The 12,364-nt window shown below is 40.2% G+C and overlaps 1 protein-coding gene across 3 annotated transcripts in view; it reads left to right on the plus strand.

Annotated features, from left to right (window-relative positions):
• The window catches only part of ACIN1 (apoptotic chromatin condensation inducer 1), a 35,280-nt gene that overhangs the window by 1,753 nt on the left and 21,163 nt on the right, over positions 1–12,364 (plus strand). For all 3 annotated transcript variants that reach the window (XM_072622433.1, XM_072622434.1, XM_072622436.1), the window contains exons 3-4: positions 1,875–1,986; positions 10,844–10,932. In XM_072622433.1, coding sequence (XP_072478534.1) covers positions 1,875–1,986; positions 10,844–10,932 — 201 coding nt within the window. The remainder of the gene's footprint in view (positions 1–1,874; positions 1,987–10,843; positions 10,933–12,364) is intronic.

Consider the following 12,364-nt stretch of genomic DNA (forward strand, 5'->3'; position numbering starts at 1 on the left):
CACCTCCATTGGGTTCAGAAGGTCAGATCACTTATTTTCCACAGATGAGAAAATAAAATTTGTCCTGATGACACCAGATGTAAATTTGAAATGACCACCGTTAGAATAGTTTGGCCAAACACCTGTTTAAGACTGGCAAGATGAAAAACTGACAGATTTATAAATGGTAGCCAGAACAAGATCACCCACTAACTTCTCCCCCTTAATAAGAGCCTTGTAAATCACTTAGATTTGAAGAAGTAAGTTTTAATCCTTTTCCTTTTAGATATAACTAATTGTGACACTGGCCTTCTGGGTGTTCCAGGAATAAGACACTCCATCCTCCAGCTCCAGGCATTCATTCTTTCTGGCTGTCACCCATGCCTGGAACACTTTCCCTCCTCCCCTCCAACTGTCAACCTCTTTGGCTTCCTTTAAGTCCCAGCTAAAACCTCACCTACAAGAAGCTTTCCCCAACCCCTCTTAATTCCAGTGCCTTCCCCTTTTTAATATCCCCTATTTATCTTGTATATAACTTGTTCTGTATATATTTGTTTGCACGTTGCCTCCTCTAGTAGATCCTTGAGGGTAGGTACCGTCTTTTGCCTCTTTTTGTATCCCCAGCTCTTAACCACAATCCTTGGCACATAGTAGGAGTTTGATATTGTTTGATTGGTAACGTGACTTTGGACAAGTCACCGAAGCTATCTGGGTCTCCAGTTTTTTAACTTGTAAATTGAGGGGAACTGTATTTAAATTATCTGTATAGTTCCTTTCAACTCTGATAAGTCTCTGATTCTGTAGCAAAACATTAAAGGACAAACACATCCAGGCTTCTCTTATTTTGAACATTGACAGTTTTGCTATTAGATTAGGTCCCAGGATACTAGGGAAAAACAAGCTCCACAGAGGCCCCACCTTTTCCCTTGTTATCTCCTCATTAAGCCAGACAGTTCCTTAATCCTGCCAGCTCATAAAGCTTTAGTCCAGGTACTTTAACAAACCCAAGAAACTGGCCCAAGCTAAGCCATGCTCAGTGTTGTAGTGTTTCTAACCTAGCACTTCTGTTCTTACAAACATGGGCTTAAATTCTTTATAAACCTTCTGATCTGAAGTCTCTACCTGAGATCGAGGCCTTGTGAAATATTAAGCCTTATAAGAACAGGCTTGAAAACACAGTAGTAAAAGCACATACTTGGTTTTTTGTTTTGTTTCTTTACTGAAGTCATTATTTTTTACTCTAAAAAAAGGTTCTTACAAGGTAGTAGAGGAGCAAAGGAGTGTGAGGACAAGCATGGTCTTTAAGGGCTCTAGAGAGATTGTTAGATTTCTTGTCAGTAATTTTCCCATGACCCAAAAAAACCTGAATTATAAGTCTTCTTACCATATAGATGGACAAATTGGACAAGATGGACAAAAATAACCACTTCCTCTGAATTATGGAGGCTTTTAGGCTGTTCTGTGTGCTGGTGGAGAGGGGTGGGAGTTTGTCTTTTCAGCTGCCTATCTGCCTATCTTTTTACTTAACACAAATAAAGAGTTTATATTATCCTAAGTTGTAAGAGGGGTTATGGAATCCAAATTGAGTCCAACTAGAAACATTAAACCATGATTCTCATTAACTTATTTATATAGGATAAAACATCAAGTCATATTAGGTGGAACTAGATGGTTGGAGCTAATAGTTGTGCAGAATTCCTTCTGTTGCTGCCATGTGGGAGACACACAGATGCTTTTTAGCCTATTGTATGAGTCGTGTAGACACAAACCTGGCAATGGTGGCTTTTCTTAAATCTGTATATAAGAAACTATGTGTCTGTCCCATTGTGCATTCTTCCTGTGTGTTCTCTTGTATTGTCCTCTAAGATTCTTGTTCTTTCTGTTCCTCTTTGCAGATTGGTGAGGAGATGAGCCAGAACAGCTTTATAAAGCAGTATCTGGAAAAGCAGCAGGAGCTACTGAGGCAGCGCCTGGAGCGAGAAGCTCGGGAGGCTGCAGAACTTGAAGGTAACCTCAGATAGTCAGCCTCTTCCTTTCCTAGGAGTTGTATGGACAGAGCTTTGGCACAGATCAATAGGTTTTTCTGACGATGCCACCTCTCTAGTAAATGTATTTCAAGCTGAAACTGCCTCTTTTTTGTCTCTGTTGAACCATGAAACTAACCACTCACCTTTTGTCAAGAGAAAAAGAAGCTTCGGTTGACAGTCACTTTGATTAGAAGTATTCCATCATGTAGGTAGATAGATCTGGATAGAAGACATCTGCTAGGTATATAACAGAGAGAGAGAGAGAGTGTGTGTGTGTGTGTGTGTGTGTCTGTGTGTGTGTCCATAGATCTGGGTAGAAGACATATGCTAGGTATATAAGGTAGGTGTGTGTGTGCACGTCACATGAGCACTTCTTCCCTCTTCCCCCTTCCTCCTGCATTTTTGTTCTTTGCAGAAGCCTCAGCCTAGTCAGAGAACAAGGTGATCCATCCTTGCTGCCTCCGGTGTTTCAGGGTAGCCTGGAGACACCAGCCCTAGAGCTCAATAGACACTCAACAAGTGTGTATCCTTCCCCACTGCACTGCAGAGCTGATTGGGGTGGGGGAAGGTTATCACCCCTCCTTTTTTTTGTAAGGCTGCATGACATTGACCTGCCTACCATGTCTCATGGAATTGGTGTTCCTCTGATTCTGCTTTCATCTTCACCTTGTTTTACTTCCTAAAGTTGTTTAAACAACTCATTTCTTCTTATTTAAGCAGCTGTATCCCGAATTTGGCTAGCACTCATGGCAGCACTTCCAGAGCTCACCCTCACCTGGCACCTCACCTTCAGCTTTCTTGCCCAATAGGGATCTTACAGTCATTTCTTGTCTTCACCATCATTGTCAACCTCATCAAAATTTATTATGTATCTTATTGTGCCAAATAAGATGCCCTCAGTGAAGAATTAGGTAACCCTGGTCCTTACCAGCTGTGTGCTGGCAATCTAATGATAACCCAGCTATATAGATACATATAGATAATAGGATAAAGAACTAATGTATAAATAGTAAGATAGTAGCATTTCATATAAATTACGGTTAAGTGCATCTGAGGAGTAGAGGGGGAGCAGCTTGGTGGCACAGTGAGTAGAGCCCTGGGCTTAGAATCAGGAAGATTCGTCTTCCTGAGTTCAAATCTGGCCTCAGACACTTAGAGCTGTGTGACCCTGGGCAGGTCACTTAATCTTGTTTGCCTCAGTTCCTCATCTGTAAAATGAGCTGGAGAAAGAAATGGCAAACCACTCCAGTATCTTTTCCAAGAAAACCCCATTTGGGATCACAAAAAGTTGGACATGACTGAACAACAAGGAGTAGAAGTCTAGGAGATAATGATAGAATTACTAAGGGAGTTCCATACATGGTGTGGTGGATAGAGCACTAGACTTGGAAGTCAGGTTAAAAGATTCGAATTTGAATCCTTCTGGAGACACTTCACTGTGTGATGAAGTGAAAGTCATTTAACCACTTTATGTCTTGGCTTTCTCATCTGTGAAATGCAGACAATATACTACTTACCTCACAGGTCTGAAATGATCAGAGAGTATTTTCAAACCGCAAAGCACTATATAAAAGTGAATTGTTTTTAGATTAGATAGAGTTGTGGGAAATAGCCACGTCTTTGTGATCTGAGAAGGCTTCATGGAAGAAGTAAGATTTTAGGAACTTTGTTACTATGAGAATAAGACTGTTAGGTGGATTAGGGGAAAGGAATGCCATTCTAAGGATAAAACACTGCTTTGAAGAAGGATCTGATGTAGAAAGACTATTGAAAGGGCCTCTAAGCCAACAACAACCATAGTATCTTCTTAGTAATTAAGATTCAACTAAATATGTCATATTTTGGGCCAGCTTAGAGTTCAATTCTCTGACCAGCTCATATTCCACAATTCAGCTCATCTTGAAAGCAGTTCTTTTGATTACTTTAATAGCTTCCTTTTTGGGTCTAATTTTTTTAAATCATAAGCTCTTGTTATTCGGCAAATTTTATCCTTGATTATACTGTACTTTTAACTCAAATCTTTCAACTGCTGGTAAACTCCTAGAAGTTCTACTGAGTCATACATGAAATTTTTTTTCTTTTTAAATGTTTTATTGAGTCTCTCTTGTTGCTTTTAAAAAATTATTTTTTAAAAATTCTGAACTTTTAACATGGAAAACGGAACATTTCCATGTATAAAGCAGAATAGAAGAAGGATTCTATATGGAACTGCCATTCGCTATTACATACAGTAAAAGTATGTAATACATTAAGCATGTCACTTTCATAGCTGTTCTCCTTGTCTGTGTTTCCTTCTGAACTTCCCTTTGTTCTCTTTGCATTGTTGAAATGCTTCAGTGACCCTTTTTTTTGGCAACACTATTGCTAGCAAAACCTAGAAGCCAGAGTCAAACACAGTTCTTGTAACAAATAACCATAATCAAGCCACAAATTCACACATTTTCCTTGTCCAAAAATATGTCCTTTCCTGCCCCTTGAGTCCATCAGTTGTTTGTCAGCAGGTGGGTCATGTTTCGTCACTGGTCCTCTGGAGTCATGAGTGGTCAGTGTATTAATGAGTTGTTAAATCTTTCCAAGTTGTTTTTCTTTACAAAGACGTTGTTATTGTATAAATTACTCTGGCATTTCACTTCACTCTGCATAAGTTCGTTCAAGCCCTCCTTGATTTCTCTGAGGGCGTCTCCTCAACTATTCCCCCCGATCAATAGCCACTCTCTTAGGGGCCACCTCATTCTTTTTTTAACTCTTTTTCCAGTTCTTTCTTGTAACAACAAGAACTGCTATGAATATTTTTGTACACATAGGTTCTTCTCTGGTCTTTTTGGGACATAGACCTGTTAATGGTATCACTAGATCAAAGAGTGTGCACAGTGTAGTTAGTGACTTTTAAGGTATAGGTCTAAATTGCTTGCCAGAATGGCTGGGCCACTTCACAGCTCCATCAGTAATACATCAGTGTGCCCCTCTTCCCACAGCTATTTCAGTAGTTGTTTTCCTTTTTTGACATCTTTGCCAATCTGATAGATAGGTGTGAAGTGGAATTTAAGAGTTAATTTGCATTTGTCTAAATATTAATAATTTGGAGAATTTTTTCATGTTAGCTTGTTATACGAATTGACTATTAGACCTTTATCCGAGAAATTTGGTGCAAATTTTTTCCCCCAATTAACTTTCCCTTCCAACTTTCATTTTATTGATTAATTGTGGAAAACAATTTTATCCAATCATAGTTTTCCATTTTTTCTTCCTCTGATCCTTTCTTTACTCCTACCTGATCACGAATCCTCTAGGGCCTATATCCCTTTGCACCTTATTTTGTAATATGGTGGTTTTAGTCTGCCCTTGGAATTATTAGTGAGCCATTTTGGAGGTCTCATGTTAGTTCTTCCTAAGAATTCTAACTCCCTTCTTCTTAGTCATTTCTCAAATATTTCTTGAATACCTACTGCATTACCAGCATAATATATCGTCCTAGATTTTCAGGGTTCACAGACACATGTGAAGATTGAGCTGCTCTGTTAACAAGAAGCATGTCATATAGTCCCTCTCTTCCTAGAGCATTCACAGTATTCTAGCTGGAGAAGCACGACCCATATGACAGTAACTTATAAAGAAAGTCCAAATAAATGATATAGACAATAGGGAATATTGGGGGTTGAAGGAAAGAGAAATCACTGTGCACTAGAATGTTCAGGGTGGAATTTGACTCAGTCTAGCTGAAAGCTACAAGACATTTTAGAACCAGGAAAAATGTCATGAGCTAAAGATTGGAAGTGGAAATGCACGTGGCATTTTCAGGAAACAAAAAATTAGCCTGTTTGGAGCAAAGAGTTCATTTTGGGGAAGAGAGATAAAGTTGGAAGTATTGATTGAAGTTAGATTGTAAAAGGCTTTCGATGATAGGCTAAGGAATCTGTACCTTATTACTAGATCTAGACATTACTTTTTGAGTACTGGGGAGCCTGTGAGCAGGTATGAGAATGGTATGAACACATTGGAACACCATCCATTTCAGCTCTACTTTTGAGGTGAAAGTGAGAGATGAAAGGCAAGAGCTCTGAAATAAAAGCAAATAAAAAAGCTAATTTATAGGTCTAGGTTTAGCAGCGTCTAATGCTGAGGACTCATTCTTGGGCTGTACTTGTTGACACCACTGGTGGTGGTTGGGGAAGTACAGCCAGGAATCAGGGAGAAGGCAAAATAATGAAGTGTATTTATACAAATAATACATATTTATGTAGATAATATGTCTATGTAAATTAATATTTGGTAATTATTGGTGGAGTGCTCCCCATAGTGGTTGCAGGTGTCTTGCAAACTGTAAGGTTACTATCTCTGAACATGAATTTTAGAATAGGTTCAGGATTTGTTAGGAACCTTTTATGAAGCATTAGTTCATAGATCTGTCGATTCTTGATTGAATCAGTTAATTTCAGGTGTATGTCTAGAACATAGATTTATTCACGTCTCAGTTGTAAATCTGGCATGAGAGACAGAGACTTTTAGAAGGGCATTTTGGTTGTTGATAATAGAGCCTATTTATAGATTTCAAGGGATTCTCTCTGATTCCTGGTTTGAAGATACATCATAATGAACACGTAGTTTACAGACCAATCGAGTTCTTACCTAGTCTTCATATTTGTCATTCTGATAATTTGAACCTTTACTGTATCATCAAAAAGTCAGGCATTTGCCACTGTGCTAATCAGGTTGTGCTGACTTATGTGCTGTCAACTTACAGACATTTACCTCCTGTTATGTATTTCAAGAGAAAATTCTAGATTAAAAAGTATTCGATTTTTTACACCTCAAGTGTAAATCTCTTAGATTTTCACCCATCTACCCCCTGCTTCCTCAGATTTTTTTCTGGACGCTTGGGGAACAAATTTCTTCCATGATACCTCAACTGCTTTTGGTCTCTGTGGGCCCTGTCTTCTCTCTGTATCCTAACTAATCAATTTGTGGGAAAATCTTTTTCCTTAGTTCCTTTAACAAAAGGTTAGAATTTTTCCGATGGAACTTTTACCACAAAGTATGGAGGAATAAGGGAGTAAACAGTTATAGTGTCTGCTGTATGTCAGGTACTGTGCTCAGCTGTTTGCAGGTGTTATCACGTATGATCCTCATATGATACTGGAAGGTGGGTGCTGTTATTATTTCCAGTTTCTGTGGCAGACTCTGGCAAACAGGTTAAGTGACTGCCTAGTAAGCACCGGAGGTCAACTTCTGATCTCCCTGAATTCAAATAAAAAAACACAAAATAAATACAGAGACATAACGAAGACATGAATGTATAGAGTATAGCTTTCTTAACTGCAGGTGAGCAACAGATTGCTTCACAGGCACATGGACATTATTCATTTCTTATTGAAGTCTTGTCTGCTGGCAGTGCTGAAGAGTTAGACCACACTGTTTACATTTCTTGCTTAAGATAGATTTCAGTGGATGTTACTGCCAGTGTTTAGTTGGATTCTTGCACCTTCATAGAGCCTGACTCCTATTTCTTTTTTCTAGTTGTGGGTCTCCCAATTGACTGTTCTTCAGCCACACTGCCCCCTGTGAGTTTTGACCTAATTCTTGTCCTTCTGGCTTTTCATTCCCAAAGATTCCTTCTCCAGCTTTCAGGTCACCCTGCACTGAGGTTACAGGAGCTTTCGTCACCTCTCCTCTTCCCTAGGCTTCAGGAAATCCTGACCCTCATCAAGGTCCTGACCCATTTTTCTCTTATTTGATTTTCCTATAGCATATTCACCAACTCCTTGTTAAATCTGGTTCTACTCCTTGTTACATTCAGCTTCCTCACTTTTATTCATCCCCGTGTCACAGACTGCTCAGCCCCAGGCAGCTTCTGTGACCAGCCATCTTTCCCAGGTGAAGCCGCTCAAGTTTCTCATCGTTCCAGAAGCAACCTTCTAATTCGTTACCTCGTCCCATTTCAGAACTCATTCTCGCTTCTGAATTGACCATTTGGTGCCTGGTTCCTGTTGGAGGGATGCTTCTGTGCTTCAGTTAGTGTGTATACCAGTGGTGACTGGCATGTTGTTAGGGCAGTGCAGTCCCAGGCAAGTTATCCGCGCTACCTGCTTTCCCAGCTTCTTTCTAACCCCTCCCCGTGGTGTCCTTCAGATCTTCCCGAGGCTGTCACTACAGCTGTCATTTTACAGGCGCAGAGTTGTTACACAAAATAGAATTAGAAGACAGGTTCTAGTCCCAGCTCAGTCACATAGTGTGGGGGAGAGCGGATGAGAGGCTGGACAAGTCATGCAACCTCTCTCAGCCTCAGTTACTGGTCTGAAAAGGAGGAGATTAGGAAGGTCGGATGAGAGTGGATGAAGTTTTTTAAATGGTAAAGTGCTATGTGGATGTATCATACAACAGTAACATATTTGGTAAAAACAATAACTACATTTATTGTACCCTTTAAGGTTTTTAAAGCACTTTTATAAATGTTGTCTCATTTTAATTCTCAGAACAATCTTAGGAGGTAAGTGCTGTTATTACTATCATCCCCATTTTACAGAAGAGGAAACTGAAGGAGAGTTTATATGACTTGCCCAGGGTCACACACCTAGCAAATGTCTAAGGCAGGGGTGGGGAACCTGCAACCTTGAGGCCAGTGGGACCCTCTAGGTCCTTGGGTGCGGCCTTTTGACTGAGTCCAAGTTTTACAGAACAAATCCTTATTAAGGGGATATGTGCTGTGAAGTTTGGCTTAAGGACCTAGAGGACCACGTGTGGCCTTGAGGCCGCAGCTTCCCCGCCCCTGGTGAGGTCAGAATTGAACTCATCTCTTCCTGACTCTCCAGCTCCAATGCTGTATGCACTGTGCCACATATTTGCCTCTTCTACAAAGGGAAAGATGAGTTTCCTTTCATGTACCAAGATTGAAGTCTTAATTATACGGATGTTAACATATCACAGTTCATAGCATTCGGCTCCACAACCGCGTTGACACGTGACGCGTTCCTCTCTGGTCTTAAGACAGAGACGGATCAGACGACCAGCTTCCTTCCCATCTCTTTTAGCAGTTTGGCCCCAAATGTCCCATTGTCTTATTTAAACTGTTGTGAGTTTGCATTGATGATTATCACAGCACCAACAGCGTTGGTCTCTAACACATGGTTCTTAGAAATCCTCAAAGGCCTGACCACTGGCCATTCTTCTTAACCTTAGAAATTATAGGTTTAGGGAGGGTGAGGCTACCAGACTTTAGGCATTCCTCTGTTGTTAAATTTGTCATCACTCCTGCTTGAGAGGAGAATTCATAGAACTCGATCAAAAGAACTGTTGAGTAAATTCTCACCAATCTAATAGAAGCTTTCTAGCCCATTTGTCAGGACAAAATAAAACTAGGAGAAGACAAGAGCTGAGAGTGAGGGGACGTACCTTGTGCCCTCTTGGAGACATTGATTTACGCTATAATTTGTCCACTGTTGGTTTGAAAAGTAGTTTTAGTCTCAGCAATGGTGTTAGAACAAAGCTAGTTAAATATTGTCCTAGAATATTATTTTCTTCAGACTCTTTAAAGTTCTGTTTCCTTAGATATGTTTGTAATTCTACCTTATCATAGAATCTTAACACCGTATTGACCCTTTGAGGTGTTTGATTGAATTGAATTGGATCCAACTCTTTCATTTTACAAATGAAGAAACAGATGTCCAACTAGAATGTGAAATGACTTACCTTTGTAAGAAAGGAAAGAACTTTTTTGCCACCTACATATATATTTGCTTAATGAAGATCTATATAAGCAAAAATGTATGTGCTGTGATAATATGTTCAAAACATTATCAGTCAGTCAGAAATTAAGCTTCATAGGAGTAGTAGATTGATTGTGAAAATAAGAGGAATTTGTGTGCTTGAGTCCCATATAAGGAAGAAGTCCTGAAAGTTATTGTCTGTGTTTTGAAGTTAATTGCAGGGTAAAATTGCTTGTTTTAAAATGTATTACAGCTTCCTCACACTCACCTCTCCGTTGCAGGTTGATAGTCTTTACAGTTGAAGCATTACTTAGGAGAAATGGTATAAAAGGTGTCCTTAGAGAAATGTATGGCTAGAGACAAAGACAAGCCAGTCACTCAGTCAGAGTGAGAGATAATTAATGGACCCCTCATGGGCTGCACCGATAACCATGTAATGCTGAGGATTGCCCTCACCCCAGCATGAGCAGATGAACAGGTCAGGTGGGCGTGAGTGGGGATTTCTCTCTAAATTGTTGGAAGGAGTACCCATAGGAGAAAGAAAGGAACAAGCATTTAGATAGTACCTGCCACATGCAAGCACTTTGCTCAGTGTTCTAGCACAGTGCCTGGCACCTAGTAGGTGCTATCTAAATGCTTTTTCCTTCCTTTCCATCATCTTTAACAACAACCCTGCAAGGTTTTGCAAGTTTTGCTATTATTACCATTTTATAGTTGAGGAAACTGAGGTAGACAGAAGTTGAGTGACTTGCCCTAGGATCACACAGCTAGTGAGTGTCTAAGACACTATTTAAACTCAGGACTTTATGAATCCAGGCTAAAATTCTATCCACTGCGCCACCTAGCCACAGCAGTTGTACCACACATCCTTTGACTTATTTACACAGCCTGAATCGGTTTAGGAGTATTTTTTAAGTGCTCAATAGGAAGTAGAAATGAGATCCCAGTTATAGAAGTCATGGAACTTCTTTCCAGTAGATCCTAGAACCTGTAATGGTAATGAAGCAAGAATCAGTGTTTATGTCTCCCTGTTTGGGCAGGGTGGATTTCACATCACAATTAATTTCTATCAAAAAAGCAACTATGAGTTAAGGTCCCTGAAAAGATCCTGAAATCATTTACTTTTCCTTTTGGTAGGAAAAGGCTGTTCCGTCTCTGAAGAGAAAGGTGAATCTGATGATGAAAGACCACGAAAAGGAGAAAGACGGTCATCCAGGGTGAGACAGGTAACTATCTCCTGATAGAATAGAAATGCTTCTTGTCTAATGAAAATGGTTTTTCATAACTGTATGAAGACACAAATAAATGATTTCAGGTGAAGCAAACATAATTAAATACCTACTATGTGCAATATACTTTGCTAGGTATTAAGAAATATGAAGAGTAAATGACAAATCCCCTGCCCTTGTGTGGCTCACAAAGTAGTAAATTTGTGTTGTATAAATAAAATATAAAATAATTCATGACAAATTCTTAAGATCGATAGAAGCCAAGTACTGTTTGAGATTCTAAGAACAAAAATAAATTACCAATTGGGGTCCGAGGGAAGGTAAGGAAGGAAAGGCTTTATAGAGGAAATAGCATGTAAAGGTATATCTGAAAAGGGCAAGGGTTTCGACAGATACAGAAGGCCTTCCAGCAACAGTGAACAGGGAAGGCACAGAATGGAGATTATAGGGTGTATGTGTAAGCAGAATGGTAACTAGGGCAAAGGGACTTGGGTTTGGGCCTGGGGCAGCACACTCAGAAGATAGTGAAAGCACTTATAGTCTAGCAGCTTAGCTAAAACAGGGCTTAGCATGCTTCCTCCTCCACAGGAATGGCCACTGTTGTGGTGACTTCACCGGAGAGATTGCTACATGCTACCTTGAGGTTGTCTGTACCCTTTGGGTCTCAAGGTGTGGTATTTCTGATCCCAAAGTAGTAGGGGAAGGTCTTATCCACTTCTCACTCATCCACCTCTCTCACTCACTCCCATGGTATCCATGTAATCCGGCATCTCTCTCTCCATCTGGATCATTCATGAGGCCTAGTCCCACACTGGAATAGCAAAGGGCTGAGATTCTTGGTAGAAGTGAGAAGGTGTTGAGAGCTGGTGCCTTTGTTGATAATGCTGGTCCAAACTGTATGCCCTTTCTTGTTGGCATTAGTGGTCCATATCTCTTTTCTCATATTCAGGAGAGAACCTTGCACCTTGTGATCTTGCCCCTTTGTATGTGGAGGGGACAACAGGAGAAGGAGTACATTTGTTTGGCCTTCATGCCTAAGCCAATTTTTTTTGAGGATGCATTTGGTGACACTTGCCCTGGGCACAGTTTGTAATCAATAAATAATTAAACATTTATTAAGTGCCTATTACATGTCAGCCACTTTGGTAAGAGCTGGAAATATAAATGCAGAAGGAAAAAAATCAGTCCCTCCCCTCTAGGAGCTTATAATCTAATCGGGGAAGATAACACACAAAGTGAAAAACGAAGGTGAGAAGGGAGGGACAGTGGGGAAGGTACTGGGGTAGGGGCATAGTGAAGTCACAGAAGTTCACAATGAATATTGAGGGAAAAGGGACAAGGGAGGGGAGTTGAGTTAGTAACTCCACCTCCAAACCCAGGGACAGAAGGTACAGATGAAGTGTGAGTTCCAAGGCTAATTGTCTCTTTG

This window comes from Notamacropus eugenii, chromosome 7 (assembly GCF_028372415.1).
Source record: "Notamacropus eugenii isolate mMacEug1 chromosome 7, mMacEug1.pri_v2, whole genome shotgun sequence".
In the NCBI taxonomy this organism is placed as follows: domain Eukaryota; kingdom Metazoa; phylum Chordata; class Mammalia; order Diprotodontia; family Macropodidae; genus Notamacropus; species Notamacropus eugenii.